General features: G+C 45.2%; 3 protein-coding genes across 5 annotated transcripts in view; all 3 read right to left on the reverse strand.

Moving 5' to 3' along the window:
• The window catches only part of cpamd8 (C3 and PZP like alpha-2-macroglobulin domain containing 8), a 40,773-nt gene extending 34,837 nt beyond the window's left edge, over positions 1-5,936 (reverse strand). The window contains exons 1-8 of the mRNA XM_008302547.1: positions 5,386-5,936; positions 3,523-3,674; positions 2,882-2,904; positions 2,201-2,366; positions 1,847-1,899; positions 978-995; positions 540-594; positions 191-304 (exon numbers count right to left, since the gene is read on the reverse strand). Of these exons, the coding sequence (XP_008300769.1) occupies positions 191-304; positions 540-594; positions 978-995; positions 1,847-1,899; positions 2,201-2,366; positions 2,882-2,904; positions 3,523-3,674; positions 5,386-5,471 (667 nt within the window). The 5' untranslated portion in view covers positions 5,472-5,936. The remainder of the gene's footprint in view (positions 1-190; positions 305-539; positions 595-977; positions 996-1,846; positions 1,900-2,200; positions 2,367-2,881; positions 2,905-3,522; positions 3,675-5,385) is intronic.
• Positions 5,937-6,334: 398 nt separating this feature from the next.
• On the reverse strand, positions 6,335-10,301 carry sac3d1 (SAC3 domain containing 1). 2 transcript variants are annotated; one of them, XM_008302549.1, is made up of 4 exons: positions 10,253-10,301; positions 8,678-9,089; positions 8,067-8,349; positions 6,335-7,804 (listed from the first exon to the last, which is right to left on the reverse strand). In XM_008302549.1, the coding sequence occupies exons 1-4, from the start codon at positions 10,279-10,281 to the stop codon at positions 7,338-7,340; spliced, it is 1,191 nt and encodes a 396-aa protein (XP_008300771.1). In that variant the 5' UTR covers positions 10,282-10,301; the 3' UTR covers positions 6,335-7,337. The 2 variants fall into 2 exon arrangements, with proteins under 2 accessions (XP_008300771.1, XP_008300770.1); XM_008302548.1 differs by lacking the exon at positions 10,253-10,301 and having other exon boundaries at positions 8,678-9,981.
• A 1,173-nt stretch (positions 10,302-11,474) lies between these two features.
• Positions 11,475-15,531, reverse strand: haus8 (HAUS augmin like complex subunit 8). 2 transcript variants are annotated; one of them, XM_008302551.1, is made up of 10 exons: positions 15,459-15,531; positions 15,093-15,154; positions 14,513-14,577; positions 14,197-14,323; positions 13,774-13,884; positions 13,585-13,679; positions 13,230-13,388; positions 12,607-12,748; positions 12,034-12,175; positions 11,475-11,754 (listed from the first exon to the last, which is right to left on the reverse strand). In XM_008302551.1, exons 1-10 carry the CDS (start codon positions 15,521-15,523, stop codon positions 11,628-11,630), a joined length of 1,095 nt encoding a protein of 364 aa, XP_008300773.1. In that variant the 5' UTR covers positions 15,524-15,531; the 3' UTR covers positions 11,475-11,627. The 2 variants fall into 2 exon arrangements, with proteins under 2 accessions (XP_008300773.1, XP_008300772.1); XM_008302550.1 differs by having other exon boundaries at positions 13,585-13,688.
• Positions 15,532-18,180: the final 2,649 nt, after the last annotated feature.

Below are 18,180 nucleotides of genomic sequence, written 5' to 3' on the forward strand. Positions count from 1 at the left end.
GAACCTGTATCTGGAAATGTGAACACAAACATCAGCGTATCGCTGCCGGAGATTAAAATACAATTAAGAACCGCAGAGCAGCTTTAGGAGCCTCTGATGTCAAACATGTGAAAAACAAAGCCGTCCTGATAAACAACGCTAATAACTGCTGTGCAAAGGACTTTATCTCTCCCTCCGTACAGGTCCTTACCGTATTTCTGCACTTCAAACGACTTGTTATAGGTGTGGCCCTGCACCACCACGAAGATAAACCACTCTCCAAACACCGGCTGGTCCGACAGAGGAAAGCTCATGTTCACAATCCCTGCAAGGGAGAAAAATCCTGTTAACGTGTTCAACACTGCTGTGTTTTCAACTATTTAACCCTGATGTGTCACCACATACACTCCTCATGTGAAATATACTGAATTATGCCAGTTATGGAACAAAAAGGGAGAAATCTTTATGAATTAAGTCACCTAAAAAAAACACTGCAATGAAATGTGAATGTTGACGCTGCACAGTTCTGACGTGAACAGAGTGAAGAGGACGCAGCTTACCACAGCAGACGGATCGAAGCCCTTTCCACTGGACCATCCTGGAGCCTCTTGGATCCTGAAAGATCAGATTTGGAACTGGGTTTCATTAATCCATGAACTGAACTTGACCCAGATATCTTTAGGACTTTTCCTCATGTCACATGCAGAACAGGCTACAAGTCAAACATAAAGCATCTTGTTTCAGGCTCTTAGTTGGGATTCCCTCAGCCTCAGAGGAGAGGAGAGGAGAGGAGAGGAGAGGAGAGGAGGAGAGGAGGAGAGGTTTCCTTTCATGTTGTTTATCCTCGTACTGTTCCACAGAGCACCCTGTTATCTAGGTGAGCTGCCCTGACTTCTGCTCTGTAATCTCCAACCAGGCTGGGAACTCAAATTGCCACCGTCCCCTCCCGGACGTGGCTCTGCCAGCGCTGGGTGGTCCCGCCAGCAGCCTGCACTCACCAAAACATAGGCCTCCATCTGCAAAACAGCCAGACGAGTACACGACGAATTAGGTGAAAAACTATAAAGCCTGCGGAGGATCCTCGTGTCAACACTTCGCTCATTCCTTATCCAACAATCATCCATGTGTGAAAGTGAGCGCTGCCCGTTACCTGCAGCTCTCCTTTATAGCTGCACACATCAATAAAGCGTCTGTCTGCACAGTTGCACGGTTCTGTTCAGAGCTAACATTCCAGCAGAAATGAGCGGCTGGGCTCCTGTCAATAGGTGACTGTACATTTCTCTGCACTCTGAGCAGACTGGCTCTCTCAATTAAAGGCAGAAAAGTTTGTTGGTAGTGAGTATTATTATATAAAAGCATTGGGCTAAATGTGAATAATACAAACTGAGGTGTGGACATTCAGGATTTCTGTTTTGTGAAATGCAAGTTATAGATTAAATTACAGCTTTCATTGTTAATCCTGCTCATTTTTATAAAGCTTATTCTTTATTTTTCTGTTGCTGTGTGATGTTCATCTGTTGGAGATGCAACATGCACGACTTTCAACCACATGTTCTGTCCTATACAACATCCAGAAGTGCAGCATCAGTTACAACACTGCATTTAAAGGTAAACTTAACACATCAGCTGAGCTATCCGTGCACAAATCAGCTGTGCCGCCTGTACATACTGATTTTCTGCTATATTTCTATATTTCATTGTGCACATTTCAGACCGTACTTTTAACATAAACTGCTGTCTGACTGTGAGAATGCACTGAAAGGATCGCTGCTTACATTTGGTTGTTCACGGTACAATGACAGTAAAACAGTTCTACTTTATTCTCTTCTATTCGAGCAGCTTTAAGGCGACACAGGTTCAGGATTACCTTGTCATTCACTGGCCTCATGTCGGGGGTGACGGAGTAAACATTGATGAGCACTGAAGACGGGAAAAGAAACACAACGTTGGAAAGAAAACAGAGCAAGCTGACTTCTTTATCATAAAAATCTCCATGCATTTGAATTTCTAGTATTTCTGAAAGCTTTAAATGAACTTGATGGGTTGAAATGCTGTCAGACGCTATAATACATCACAATCCCAGCACCTGTTTCTACATTAGCTCTGCAGCTAAAGTCCAGTCTCTACTGAAGTCTGTTTGACATCAAGCTCTAACAAGGTGCCTCATTTCTCTACATGTCTGTGATTAACTGATTAACTACCAGGCGCACTATGAGGGAACCTTTATGTTTGGGTTTGTAGATGGGCTTGTCGGTCTGGATGAAGACAGCCGAGCCTTTGCTCTCCACTGTGACCGTGGTGTAGTTGTGGAAAATGTAGCCTCCCTCTGTGAGGTGACGGTTCCCCCAAACCTTCAGGTGGGCCTGGCCTCGGAGCCCGGACGGAACCTGGTGGCACAAAAACACACAGAAACCCAGTCAATAGAAGGAAATGAGGACTGAAATGTTTACTCAAGGCTCATGTGGCGACACGATTTCAAGTTGTCCGCCACTGATTTTATATTTTTCACAATTTATGGGTCATAGAATAACAAGCGAGCTGCGTTAAAAGGCCCGAGGAGGATGCCAGGCTACAGCACATGACAGTATTTCATGAGAATGAGGGTGGAGGTTACAGGGAGGGGAGGCAGAAGGCGAGGAATCGAGTCGTGCATTCTAGATTGATCTATTCCAGTCTTCGGGGGCGGCGGACCGTACATGCACGTCAACAGCTGTTGCATATTACATCGGGGCTGTTACCTTATTCCCAATGAATGAGCGGAGACAGATGTTGCATTACAAATAACGTTAGTGTTGATTTGCATGTTGCCTGAGGAATGTGCACACAGCGGACAAACGGGGCGCTCACTACTGTGCAGCTGTCACCGCCGCCGAGAGAAACCAACGCAGAAAGTTAGACTCACCTTCAGTTTGACGGTGCCTTTGTCTGAAACAGAGACGAGGAGAGAGCGTTAAGGAGAGTCACATACAATCTGTAAAACACCACTAACATGAAGGACCCCTTCTACATGCTTAACAGGATTATTTTGTGTTGTTACACTGCGTTTAGATCTGTTAATACTCATTTATGTTGTGAAATACCAGCATGATTTGAACAATATTTTTCTTAAATCTAACATGTTGGAGCTCCTGGATATCTCTAGTTTCCCCAGTGGGATGAATCAAGTTTCTATGTACTTAAATATGGACGCTGTTATGGTTGAGTTTGCTCTGACATCCAGCTGCTACCTGTCTCCATGCCACTCTCAGCAGAGCCAGCTCCATCTATGACTGGTGCTGTCAAACCAATCCCAACCTGTACACCCTTAGCGACCGTTGGGACGGGCTGAGCTGATGCTTCCAATCCAACAGCATGTATAAAAACCCAGACGGAGGTGCGTTCTTCCATCTGTGTGACTCTGTACCTGCGTGAGCTCAATGTACTTTGAATAAATCGCACAGCAGTTGGGATATCGAGCAGCTCTACTTGTCAGTGCAAGTTCCCCTCTCTCTGATAGCGGCGCTCTGTGCCAGCGTAACCTTAGCTCAGGAATCCGTTGCTCACCGAGCACCGAGCCGTGGCTGTGGGCGACCGTCTGGCCCTTCACCGACAGCTGCACCTGGACACGCGTCTCCGCCTTGGCGTTGAAGATGGTGACGCTCACGCTCTCCTCGACGCCGGCCCGGAACACGGAGGGCGCGGCGACCAGGTAGCCCCTGAGAGGAGAAAGCGAAAGGAGGAGGAGGAAGCAGGAAAACAGGTGGTGGCAGGAGACACGAGAGGTCAGAGGTCAAACAGAGGAGAGTCACAGGAAGGACAAACTTATACTCGATTTGAAGGAAAGCGGCGATGCATAAAGAGAAATAAGTGTTGCTTTCTGTCCTAGCATGATACTAACAGGGACATTCCTCATGGATTTGTGCAGCGAGATCAGGTTTTTAATTGCAGCGGTTACCAGGGACACGGTAGGTACCTGTCGGCCAATGGGCTTTCTGCTCCAGTGTTTTTCTTTGGGTGGTCTGGCACCTCTGACAGAACCTTGGCGTCTGTTTTTGAAAAACTAACGACTGAGATTCCACACAGTCACTCTGACATTTAATTGAGGGAAGGAGCCGTCACTGAGGTCGCAGAGCAAAGGTCAGGCTTTGATGCTGACAAACAGGCTCTGAAGCTGGAGGGCAGGAAAAAAGACCAGTTTAAAGTTTTATTTGGATGAAAGAATATCTGGCCGTCTGGCAGAGACGGGCGGCATCTCTCAGGTAGCCAGGGCAGAATAATAGGTGCTGTTGTTAGCGCGGTTCTGGTGAGCTGGGCCTGAGTGGAGCAGTGATGCGCTGAGGATCACTGTTGTGTTGATTGAAGGATCCAACACAAAGCCAGCCGTACCACCCACATGCTGCAGCCATTCTTAAATCAGAGCAAATATCTTCTCTTTCAAACCAACTCGCCTCCTAAAAAAAAAAAACTTTAACCAAAGATCAGAGAAATGAAGGGAGAGCAAAGCCCTGAGCGCAAAACCCAACTGCATGCACGAGAGACGGATCAGGTGGTTGGCATTACGGCACTGCAGCGGTACAGCCGGAGGCAACCGCAGTTTCCCGAGAGAGAAAGTCATGAGAAAATCTCTCCCCCTCCCCTCACCCCAGCCTGGAAAATAAGGCTTCAGGAGGAGGAAGATAATACGAGGAAATTGACTGCGTGCGTTTGATCTACAGTGAGTTTAACCAGCTCCTGGATGAGCCTGGATCAGGTGGTGGAGAGACCATGCGTATTTCAGTCACATGGCTCAAGATCTTATTGTGTTTTTCTTTTTTTTTGTCCAACTTTTGGTCCTCTGAGCTGAGAAGGATTTGTGTTCTCCTTTGTAGGTGAAGCCTTGAACAGTGGGTCACATGGTTCAATGTTCTCAGCCTCAAACTTCTCCCTCAGCACACTTGAACACTCAAATATAAGCTCTGTTTGTACAAATCAAGCCTACATCTGAGAATAAACTTGCAGGTTTTGGTCATTTTGCACGCTGAGCTGAACTCCTTTACTTGCTCAGGACAAACTGGAAGAAATGCTCACAGCTTTTTTATTGCTATGGACTCTCAGAATGAAAGCCTGGAGCAGCTGACTGATGCCATCAGCCTGCTCACAGCTCAGTAACACACAGAAGTGAACGAGACGTCTGACTTTACACAAGTGTCCAGGTGTTGAGATGGTTCAGATATTACCTGTGATGACATTAAATCCCACATATTCACAAAGGACACCTTGTTTCTGCGGAAAATGTTGCACACAAGTTGCATTAAAACCTTAAAGCTGCTCTAAACTGAAAAATAAATGTGATTTTCTGTCATATTTAGCAGCTCTGAGGCTTTACAGCCACACTGCTGTGCGAGCATTTGACCCAGAGACACCACATGCACCTCTCAGGACACTTACTGTCTTTCTTGTGCACAGCTTCTGCTCACGTTACAGAAGAACAAAGTCCAGGACAGACTGAAAGCTGTCAAAGACCAGCGCAGCATTTTGGCTCCGGTGAGGCGAGATGTTCTTCTGGACCTCTCTCTGCCCTGAATGAGCTCTCTACAAACTCTGATGCCGAACTTAAATGAAGCGTCTGTGCAGCAGCAGCAGCGTCTCTCGGAGCTGGATCCGTCCGTCTATCTATCCATTGAGCTTGTTCTGGTGTTGCAGAGACTCGTCCGGAACCAAAGAAAGGAAACAACAACAAAAAAAGAAAAAAAGAAAAGATCAACTTGTAGTAATCATCCCCCTTCTGCGCCCAGATCCTCTTTCCTTCTTGTTTTAGAGCCCAGAGTGCACGAACAGTCCTCTCCCATGTGCCTTCTTCACCCGCCCCGGTTCCGTTCTCTCATATTTCAGCATTACAGATCCCGGTGTCCTCCCACCGTCACCCTAAAGCTTCCTTTGACATGTAAAGATCCGCGCAGAGGCTCGCTGTTCCGACGGTTCCGGCTGATCTCCGGTCGGGTTCTTTGTGCGTGTGCGTGTGTGCGCGCGTGTGTGCGCTCCTGCAGCAGTCCAGGGGCTGCGCTTCATCCACCGTGATACCTCCTCCTCCTCCTCCTCCTCCTCCTCCTCACTCCTCTGCTGCAGAGCGGGACTGTAAACGACCTGCAGACTTCCAGCTCCGCTCAGAAACCAATCAATTAATCAATCAATCAATCAATCAATCAATCAATCCATCCACCAGATGCACTTCATCCTGTTATCTCAGTGCATCCTGACAAAGCTCCACTAAACTTCTAAAAACACACAACTTGTGTTTTCTCCACTTATTGCCCCAGTGTTGCCCTGGGCAGGTATCTGCTGCCCTCTACTGGCCAATCAGCTCAGATGCATGTGAAGGAAAAGTCAGAGGCAGCTCCTCAGGTAACAAAGTTTATTGAAATGTGTCCAAAATACTGCATTTCTTTGGAGAATAAATCAACACAAAACATCACACAGCATCCAGACATCACCGGGAAATGGCAGCAAAACAGAAGTAAGTTCACATCTTAACGTCATTACAGTGAGTTCTCTGCTGTTGACCATCAGCTCAACGGCAGCCCAGATCTGCTTCTTTAAAATCAAATTTAGCTGGAAAAATAAAACAAATACAGGTATTAGGTGTCTGAGATAGAACAACAAGAGTAACAAACCTCTGAGGCAGTAAAACTGTTAAATGAGTAGAAATGTGACGCCCATAAGTGTCCTTGAACAACACTGTGATGCATTGGCCTCGCTGAGCTCTACGTCTGGGTCTGGCTGCACCTCATCGCTCTGTCACAGGAGGAACAAGTGCTTGTCTGAGTAGATCAGAACTGTCTTGAGCGGTGCTAAGGAGGGGCTTCAGTGTTCCCCTATAATAGTGACGAGTGAAAAGTTTTTGCATGTAAGGAGGTGGGAAGTGTGGCTCACTGAAAAAACAGCCGATCCTCCACAGAACGTCACACTGTCAGTGTGGTGGGCTGCATGCCAGAGGTTCTGGTTGGTGTCTCCTGGAGTGAAGTGCATTTTAAAAACTGTAAAGAGCAGCGTGGCACCTGCTGCATACATCCACTAAGTCAGACTGAGTAGGAACATGCTGCCTGCCAGTGTCTTTGTTCCACATTTTAAATCCCTGAAACTTCCACTGTGGTCTATCTGTGGAGCAACACACAGGTTCCCTGTTCAGGCCACAACATCATCCGACTGCTGTCACTGTGAGAACTGTGATTGAAACCTAAAAACTAGCAAATCCTCAACAAAACCAAATGTAAGAGCGGCAGGTTGCCAGTTTGGAGGCTGCTGTCATAGTGAGCTGGTGAGAGGGGAGCAGAGAGCATCCTGGGTATTCGGCTGATGGCAGGACTACACCTGCAGCCTGCGTCTGGTCGGATTATTTAGTCTCAAGCGCAGCCATGAATGATGTTCTGGACAGTGAGGTCTTTCTGTTTTTCAGACACGATGCTGTGATACAGGTTGCAGTGCAGCTTCCCTTGTTCTGGCTCAGAGAAAGCAGCTTTGGAGAACACCACCTGGTCGTCCCGGTTCACCTCGACTCCATACGCCTGGCACAGCTGAGCCGTCAGCGGCGTGTCCAGAGACAAGAGCCCAGCCAGTCTGTCCAGAGGAAAGCGACAGTTGCGGCTGCTGAATCCGTGGCTGTATATGAGCAGCAGATCTCTGTGACACGCCGCCAGGTGGCGGTGCAGCGCACAGGTCTGCAGGAAGCTCAGCCTGTGAGCCAGCCGCAGCAGACGGACCGGGTTTCGCTCCAGAAAAGCCTGGTTGATGGAAAGAGCGAGCGTGATGGAAGGAGCGCTGCGGAGTCGCTCGGGCAGCTCCATGATGTGCTGCGCGGCATGAGCTGAACCTGGAGAGACGAGGAGAAAGAACGCAATAACTAACTCTAATTATGCAGCAGGAGATAATTAAATTAATTAGTAAAACATCTTTCTGAAGTCCGACTTTTCATCTGCTAAGAATAAGAAGTACAGAAAAATGACAGGATGCCAGCTGAAGAGTATGAGACGGACAAAATCATTCCATGTGCAACCTCTGACTATAATCTACATGCTGCCTCCACAGAGCACACAAATACACCGAAGCAGTGAGCAGTAAACATGGAAACCAACCCAGGTTGTACAGCAAAGCGAGAGCCTGGAACTCCTCCTGGTTGGGATGTGGTTCTGGTCCGGTTGCGTAGCAGTCTAACAGCCAGCTCAGGTATTCTTGCAGGTGAGTGTCGTTGATGCGAGGGTCGTAGAGCCGCAGGGGTTCGCCACAGAGACGGTAGGAGGCGTAGATGTGGAAACGCACCGTCCGCTCTAAAATGGCCACGCAGTCCAACCCGGACACCCTCTGGATGATCATGTCCTGCTTGACGCCGCGCAGCCGATCAAAGACGAAGCTGTACACCTGAAGACCAGGACACACCACATGTGTATTTAAGCTGCAGTGAAATGATCTTGCTGGACGTCAAACTATTGAGCCGTGTTAGAATCAGTTCTACAATAAAACCAGAAAACATTCAGTTTTTCTACCAGAAGCTGTGCCAACTGCAGTAACAGAACAACTTAATTCTACAGTAAAACGTGAGCATCAGTGATGTTTCAGGTGTTTCAGGTGTTTCAGGGCGTCGACAGCAGGACAACAGCTTCACATCTTTCCCTAAACAAGTAACTTACAGGGTTTCCTGACCAAAACTGAAAATCAGCCGAAGCAAAGATGTGTACATGCTACTGACCTCTGTCCACGGATGCAGACGAAGCGAGGCAGCAATTTCATCAATAAGGTAACACACAGTTTTCAGCAGCACGGCGGGCGGCCGGAGCTCGGCGGGGTTCGTCGAGTCTTTCCCAGCTGCTGGTCTGGAGTACTCCTTGACGGCACGCAAAGCGTCTCCTCTCGGCCGCCAGTCTCTCTCCGTGCCTGGTAACACCTCGAAACGGTGAAGGCGGTTCTGAGCCTCGCGGTTCCGCAGCTCTCGAGCCGGACACATGGCCTGGCAGGTCCCTCTGGGCACTGCTTCCTGTCCCAGTCTCTGGTCCTGCTCCACCACCTCTCTCCGCTGTGGTTTAGCTTCATCCTGCCGCTGCTCTTTGCTGCTCTGTCTCCACTGTCCTCCTGACGGTGCCGCCCTCCTCTGTGAGTGAGCGCTGCTTGAGGAGAGGAGTTTGATATTTGATTTATTAGGAAACAGATCTACAAGGAGGCAGGCAGAGAAAACAGCTCTTACGTTGGCCTTCATCAGCACGTGACCATCTCTACGTGTTGTCATGCAAACTGTGATTTAGAAACTAGCATGCTGCTGTTGGCTGCATACATTTGTGTGTTTGACGTGCGGATACTCTTGAACCAAATTGAACAGTACATCTGACTTTATAATGTTGAGCACAGACTTTGACTGATTAACGTTCAAACTACTGGTGACCGACGGGCTCACAGTCATCCATCCATCAGCTGCAGTCATTGATCAGCTTCAGCGAATTCAGATGTAAACACTTCACAGCCATCGACTCTGACTGCGTTCTTGCTGCTACTTGATGTGAGCATCACCTGAGACACTACGGACGATGCCATCCTATTAACTGGAGAGCCTCTCTGGTCTGAAGGGTCTGCGGGTCGCCTGGTGTCCCTCAGTCTGTCCCATCAAACACTAACGGTCTATAATGATGCTGTACACCCTACTTATACTGATAAACACAGGATAGTGTTCCACAGGGATCAGTACTTTAACTATTTTTGCTTTGTATGCACATACTGGCCCTTGCTCAGTGCTACACACAGAAGGCCAGACAGACATGGAACCACATTTAAAGTCCAGTAACTGTATGTTCACAGATCCATGCATTGACGGTTTAGGTTATAGCTGTTGTGCTTCCCCATTTTTTCAACCACACATCCCTGTCAACATAAAATGAAATAGCAAATTCTGTGTTCACCAGCCTGCTACCTCGGGTTGTTTCATGTTGGCTGTATATTAAAGTCAAGCTAGCTTAAATTCAATCAGAGACACAGCTGCATGTGTGCTGGTAGCACACTGTCATTACTACACTATGAGCTGTAACCGGTGCTAAAGCTACTGCCACAGACACAGAGGCAGCTACGATGCTAATGAATCCATTAGCCACGAACCACAGCTAGCCAGCTAGCTAGCTAGCTAGCTAGCAACAACAGACAACGTCCGGATGTCTCCGTTTCTACCAAACGACACGTAAGTTTCACGAACCAGGCAGCTGACATGTAAAGAAGGTGTGTGTTAGTGCGTCAGCTGCTACAAACTGTGTTTGTGTGGAATAAACACCACAGTAGGACTCACATGCGACGGCCACCTCTCCTGCGGTTCATTGGTTCTTCAGAACTGGCACGACGTCGGTTTCAGCGTCAGCCAATGAAAAGTCACCAAAGTGGTGTTTTGATCAAACCTCACTTCCGGGGTTGGTCTATAGTTGAAGACATACAGCTATACAGTCTATATAAAGGCCTTTATATATATATATATATATATATGTGTGTGTGTAAAGGCCTTTATATATATATATGGTTGAAGCAGCGTTTCACCATAAACAGATGCTCCACCATAGATATGTTTAATAAAGGCCTTTATGATACATGTCTGTTATTCCACATCACCTTAGTTTGTGTCTCTCGTTGAACTGAATCGTTCATTTCTATGTTTATTATTTTCCTTTTTAAAAGTATTTTATCTATATCTTTTAATTTGAATGTTCATTTTATTCTCTTTTGCCCTTTATTATGTATTTATTTGACTACCATTACTACCATTTTTAGTCATGTCTTTATGGTTTTATCCTCTAGTTTCTTTTTCTTCTGCTTCTTCTTTCCCTTACTTGGATGTGACATTTTGTTATTTTATCTGATGTTGATTTATTTTGAGAATCTTTTACTGTGTTTGGACTGACCAGCTTTCTGTGGTTCAGTGGTCTTCCAAGTTACCCTTCTTGTCTTAAAAAAAAGCCCCATTTCTAAAGCGCCAACCACAGTTATGTGCTTATGATGCCCAAGAAGCGCCAGGCCCTGGTGGAGTTTTTAAAAGGTGCTATACAAATCAAATTATAATACTGATAATGTAATATGCAGTGTCAGCATATATGCTGCCTTTCACTCATCTTTTGTAATAAATCTAATCTAATCTAATTATAGCTCTGCAACAGGATTCATACCAAATGGGCCAAATGAAAATCTTGGCACTCAGAAACCAAAAGTCAAGACTGAATTTTAGGAATTCTATGACTGGTGCGTCTCCATCAGCTGAAGACACACCAACCACATCTTGTGCCCTCTCTGATGTTTGTGGACTCACAGCCAGCATTAGCCATCCAACGGTGCTTTCACTTGCACTCGGACACCACAGATGTGTTCACTGGACTTGAACTCGGAGTTTCCGTGAAGGAACTTGACCCGTCAGATCCAGTGTGGCCAGTGAGACTTGAACATTTTTTTGGTTTTCATGAAATACCAACAGCTGCTCAAAATTCATATCTTTTATTCTATTTATTAAAATGTTAAATCCATAAAGTCATATCAGTCATTATTCAACATTTTACAATTTCTCATAATGCAGAGACACAGACGGAAAAACAAAGACAAAAGCTACGAATACAGCCAAACCAGACAAACTTGGGGTGGAGGGGGATTCAAAGTGCACGTATTGTGGTTCCATGCTGTGTTGTTCACGGTTTGGGGCAGTAGAGCGCGCTGGTTCTTGGACTGCCGAGCTGTTCTTCCTCCGTGGCCTGCTGGACGTGGATCGTATGCTGGCGGACGAGTGAGGACAGCTCGAGCAGCTCTGAAAACACACTGGAGGAAAAAATAGGAAAACAGCATCTAAGCAAAAGAGCAGCACGGTCCAGGGCGGGATACATGTTTAGGAGCTACTGAATTCTTATTAGGGTTCAAGTACTTAAAATAAAGCAACTTTTTTTCTTTTTTTGCCATGGAAATCAATCTATCTTTAAAGAATAGGACAAAGCAACCACATCATGCTGCAAAATCCTCTGGGAAGAAACAAAAAGGAGTAAATATTTAATAAGCTAATGCAGCTGTTGTAAATGCAGCGTTCTCTACTCATGTGCCTACCCCGACAGCTGCTCACTGATGTCCTTTGATGCCGTTTTCATCTCCTTCAGGCACTCCAGAGAGGTGCTGTTGTCCTTGTGATCTCCCTCCGTGCACTCCGCCAGCAATGTCTCACTATCCTTCAGGCAAGACTCAGCTTTATCTGAATGGGCAGATACAAGTGGAGGGATCATCGCTTAGTGCAAAATCCATAAAGCCTGTTATATTTTCTATGCTAGTGATGCTACGTAGAATAATTCATTTCTATCAGTTGGTCCTGAGACTCACTGTTTGCAGCACACACATAGTAAGTAAAGCACAAACAATGCTGGTGATTTAAATCAGAGATGAGTGTGTTTGTTTGGTCCCTGGTGTGAGCCGACTGGACTTTGGACAAACGCTATGTTTCAATGCACCATTTAAAATTCACCAATGTAAGAATCAGTGTCATATTGTAGATGTAAATAAAGCTTATCTTATGTTTACAGGATGCTGCCAGCATCAAAACATTTACACACAGTCCTGGCCAATCAGTCGTCCCTGTTGTTTTGTGGAACATATTTTTGGAGAACTTTTAAACACAGCAACAACAACCTAGAAATTCCCGTCCGTCCCCGTTGATGTAGAAGTTCTTGACAGGCAGCTCATGTCTGGTGGTGTCAACAGATGTTGCGAAGGACTTGTAGTCACTTGTGAACTGCTTGGCAGCCTCGGCCACGGGAGTCAGTGCAGCAATCTGGTGGAAAATCACAACGTTAGTGGGATGCAAATCATGTACTGCTTCTGCCTTACACAGAAACACACAGCGTGTACATCACTGTACATTTAAAAAATACTAAACCAGCCACCAATGATTGATCAGCACAGATGCGACCCAACAAGCCTGAGAAGAGCAGGCAGAGGTAGACGAGTATTCCCACCGTCTCAGGTGTCGCATTACGTTATTCAAAATTATGATTTTGAATATATTGAATAAATATCGTGGCACTTTGCTCTGGGCTCATGTTCTGCATGTTTGTTGCAGCTTGGAGTTACTGTAATACTCACATTATGTAATTCTAATCACCATCAACAATAAAACTAAGTAGATTAATGTTTTGTTCTGTGTAATTATACAAAACATGTCTCTTAAAAATGAAACAGGATAAAATAACTACAACAGTATTAAACAGCACATACAGTAAAAACGATGAAGACGAAGGAGAAAGCTTGTTCACCTGCAGATCCAGCAGCTCATTCACCAGCCTTTTCTTCTCAGCCAGAAGGTACTGGCGCTTCTTCTCCTCCACCTCTCTATGCAGCATCTCCTCTTCCTCCATCGCTTGCAGGATCTTTGCTTCTGCCTCCATCTTGAGTCTTTCAGTGCTGTTCTCCATCTCAAAAAACATATTGAAGAGATACAACCTGAGCATTCAGGGAATCCACATGACGCAAAAGAATAGACAGGACAAGTCACTACAAACGATTGAGGTGTTTATTCAGAAACTTTACTGGACACTGATTGAACACAGCAGATGCACTGAATCAGTTTGTAGGCATTTATCAGATACAGGAAGTGCTGGAGCAGCTCACCTTGGCTGTGAGGTAGGCCAGCAGAAACGTCTGCATTTCAACCATCCTCTTCTCATTCTCTGGATTTCTCTCCGGCTCTGCTGCGTTTTCAATCACTGTTTTTTCTTAGAGAGAAAGGTTGAACACAAAATGTTGCGGCACAATCCCATTTGGACCTCTCAGCATTTGAGGGGGTTTATAAACGTTTACCTTTAATGGCTGAGATATCGAAATCGGGTCGAAAGCAGTGCCCATCTGAGAAAGTGGACTGCAGAATACTTCTTCCCAGAAGTGACGGTTCAGTTTCACGTGACATCGTTGCTGAAGAAAAATGACGTAAATAAATAAGACGTGATTTGTAGCCACAGGCTTAGTTAGAACCACATGTAAAATTAGTTATGAAGATATTTGTACTTCTGATTTAACTAGAATCAACCTACAGTACGTCTCACTGTCATAGTTTTTGTGACTAAAAAATAAAGGCCTTCTATACAACAGCTACCATAACCGTCACTACCGTGAGCTATAATTATCATACTAATTAAATTCACAACACCAAAATGAAAATTTTCCTCTTCTATGATAAAAACTGTGTTAACATACATTGACTATGTTTGCCTTAGAATGACTTACATGCTGCGAGAGCTCGTGGGGCCACTGAGCGTCTCGGTGGAGTGCCCACCCTCGGTTTCACACCGCTGGGTTTCGGTGACGAAGGTCTCACCGGCACCGCAAACGACTCATTGGTCAGTGAGTTACTCTGTTCACGGGGATGCAATGACACACAAAAGTGTGACAGCAAAGTGCAGAGATAAGTCAAAAATACTGGAGCTGAACATTCCCAAGAGAGGCAGAAGGAAACAAAACTTAATCATTTAAAACATGCAGAGAATATTGGCATTTAAATCCACGTGTTAACAAAGAGACTAGCAGGAAAGCACACAGTTACCTTCGAAAGAGACGTCTTCTCAGCTGCAGACTGCATGTACCGAGACTTCACAACCGTCCCACTGGCTACAGATGAACAGACACATTTTAAAACATTAACAAAGGAATAAAAATAAAGAAATGGATTCAGCTTTGTTGTCCCTAAATCAACATACGTGTGGATGCCTCAAATGAGTAAATTCCCTGTTAGCGTGTAGTTTAACAAAATCTGTCAAGAACTTTAACTTTCACCCCAAACAGCTGTGATGACAAACTGTTGGTAGGAAACCCGATCAGAGAGGCTGGAAGAGGAACTGCACAAAACATATACTGGCAAGAAGTATATATAGATATTTTGACATAGATGGTTTATCAGTCTGACTTCAATCAGACCATAACATTGAAAAAGAAAATGCTTCATGCAACAATAAAGAGTAATAAATAATTTTTAAAAACCCATGAATGAAGGACCTAAACAAGTCAAAGGAGGGTTAAAACGTTTCTCTGTCCACTGGTTTACTGTCCTGTTGTGAAACTTTAAGAACTCAGCAGTTAAAACCTGGTCAGCCTCAGGAAGCAAACTCAGGTCTCTGTCAACTCACATTTAACAGCTTTCTTTCCATTTCCACTGCTGCTGGCTTTAGCAGCACCGCTACATTTGGAGCTGAGAACAAAAACAAGAGCTTCAGTTTGAATCATGTAGAAGTAGCATAACGGCTAGGCTAACACAGAAGCTAAGCTATGGTGCTAAGTTAGCTACTGTCAGGCTGCTATGTTGTTATAAATCACAATGACAGCTTTTATGGCCTACTTGTTTCCAATATGTGACATTAATCTAACTAAAGAAGATGAACGTGTGCTAACTGAAGCTTCGCTGAGTTTTAACGTCACATTCAGTATTTAAGACGTAAAATATCGCAGAAATTTGCGACGGTCGCTTAAAATAAAACATAAAACACAGAAATGACCTTTTCGTGTCGGTGGAGGAACTTTTAAAGCTACTTGGCACCGTTGTTGTTCTTCTCGACGCCATGATAGTTTTGAAGCAAACCGCCTGTACGTCGACTTTACCAACCGGGAGAAACACGGAACGACACTTTGGTTCCGCCCTCCTTCTTCTTCTCTGTAAGTTAAAGAGCGGCCTCAGAGGCGCCTGCTGACATCTGGTGGACAGAATGTGTAACAACAGAGTCTGAAGTCGCAGCGGTTCATCTCTGTCTCTGGAAGCAGCCTTAGTATTTATATATTCACTACTAGTTTAGTACTGAATTCACCACCGACTTCCGGGATATTATCCTGCAACTTCCTTCAGAAGTACCCTGATGTTTACATCCATCCATACTGTGGGCTTTGATGAATCCTAACAAGAGAAACCCAGTTTAGTTTTGATCATATTTCAGTAGGTAACGGCAGTGATTTGATGTCTTCATCCTCTGGTTCTCCGTGTTTGATCTCATGCTACAGAAAATGCATCTTATCAAGCTTTATGATTGTGAATCACTCAGGATGGGATGATGATGACTCTCACACATCTCAGGTGAGTTTACATATTTTTAAGTGATTTTCACATTCCTGCAAAATATAAATATTTTCTGCTATTTTTTAATTACTACTGAAAGTTCCTTTGCTTTAGTGCTGATCATTTGTCTTCACATCTGACTTGTTTGATTTGTCTGTATACTGACTGGCAACACGTGCTTTCTTTCTTCTTTTCATCGTTCTCTTCACATTCTGTAGTTGTCAGAGTTTACCAGAATGCACTAAACAGCCACAGCAAATTCCTCGTATGTGAAAACCTTCTTGGCAATAAAACGGACTCTTCAGACAGATGCTTTGATGCAGAGTTGCTGTCTTTACTGTCCAAAATACAGATGTGCTTAGTTTAGTTTTAGGATGGGGATTTGTAGGTGAAACCTATATTTTGACGTGGACACTGATCCCCGCCTCTGACATTTGATATCCAGTGATTATTGAACCTATTTACACAGTCCTGGTGTTGTCTGGATTTAGTCTCACCTGTCCTCTGCTCTTCCTGCTCATACATTAGTACCTGTACTGATATGAACACCTGAGTTCAGCGTTAGTTAAAGTTCATGGATTTGTATTTTATGTTTAAAGTAAAACGTTGTGTATCTCAGCTCTGGAGAGTTTAAACTGTTTTGGAGACATAAGCGTATATTTTGCATGGCCAGAGGTTTTATTTGTATGTTTGAAGGGAGCTGGGAAGTTTTCAGTTCTGCTGAGTTTTTATTCACCAGTTTGTTTCTGCACCAAGCTATGAAAAATAAAAAACACAAAGCAAAATGTGATGCAATGCATATAGATGTGATGACATTTTCCATAAAGATTCGGTCCGATCTGACACGATGCTGCGTGTATGAGTGATATTATTACAGTTTTTCAGTCTTATGTTCCTTCTCGTGTTTCTGTTGGAGGGTCAAATGCACATGGTTGTTAACACTGAGGGGATTATCTCCTGTACCCTCCCTGAGGCATCAGGAGAGGTCCAGGGGTGCAGCTGACCTGGTCACCACTAGATGGGTGTGAAGGTCTGCAGTCACACATCTGGGACAACCCTGTGAAGTGGATCTATTTTTAGCCTGTATGTACAGACCACAGTTCAGTCTATGTATGTTGTGTTCTTTACAGTTTACATTCATGTCTTGTATGCATGTATTTCACTGATCCATTTGTGTTCTAAGTGTTCAGAGGAAACCCGTCCAGTGCAGCCTGTGTGCTGTTGTGAGGCTCTGAGCAGGTTATCAGATGATCACTAGAAGTGACTGTAAGCTGGTAGGAAGCTCCTCAGACTGGAGTCAGCAACACACTGCGATGCACGTAGCTGCATGTGTGCGTCTTCATCTCGTACGTGGGCGTCTGCTCAGCCAGTTACTTGCAGTTTAGCGGTGGCTTGTGTGCACGAGTCTTAAGCAGCATAATAGATGCTGATCCCACCTGTTTGAGTTGGTCTCGGACGACGGGGAGGACAATGGGAGGAGAGCGGGTGTGGTGCTGGACGGTAAACACTGGTCAGCTGCTTCTGTCCTAAGTCACTTCCACAGACACAGACTGATAAACCGCTGGGGGTGGAGAGCAGGACAGAACACTGCTGGATTAAGAGGGACGAGGAAAACTTGACACAGATGAAGGAGCAGAAATATTCCACTCCTCAGGGTGATTTATCACAGAACCCCACAGTGAGCTTCAAATCCTTATTTCCATCAGAATGTTTTAGATTTTCATGAATCCTGCTCGCTGGACAACATCCAGACTTTGAAACTCATTTGACTCTGACCTTTCTGCTTTAATGAATTTCCATGATAAAGGTTTGGGCTTGGCACTCAAACAAATCTCTCACACAGATGCACGCCTGTATTTATGTGTGTGTGTGACACGGCGGCGCTACATTATCAGTGTGCGTAAAGGCCGGGTCTTATCACGGCTCTGTCCTCTCCCTCGGGGTAATAAAGCCCGGCGGCGGCGGCGGCCTGCTGTGTGACTGCCGGCTGCTGTCCATCTCTCACCACCAGGCAATGCCCGGACCGGTGGCTGCTTTGAGACGAGTGCTGTTAACGGTGGTGACATGAGCTGACTGTGGAATATAAATGCTTTACCTGCAAGGTGGCTTCTTTTTAGTTTTTCTCAAGTAAAATACGAGATCCAGCCTCACGTTGAGGGCTTGAAGTGAAA

The sequence above is a fragment of the Stegastes partitus genome, unplaced genomic scaffold (genome assembly GCF_000690725.1).
Source record: "Stegastes partitus isolate 25-593 unplaced genomic scaffold, Stegastes_partitus-1.0.2 Scaffold1835, whole genome shotgun sequence".
NCBI classification, from domain to species: Eukaryota; Metazoa; Chordata; class Actinopteri; family Pomacentridae; genus Stegastes; species Stegastes partitus.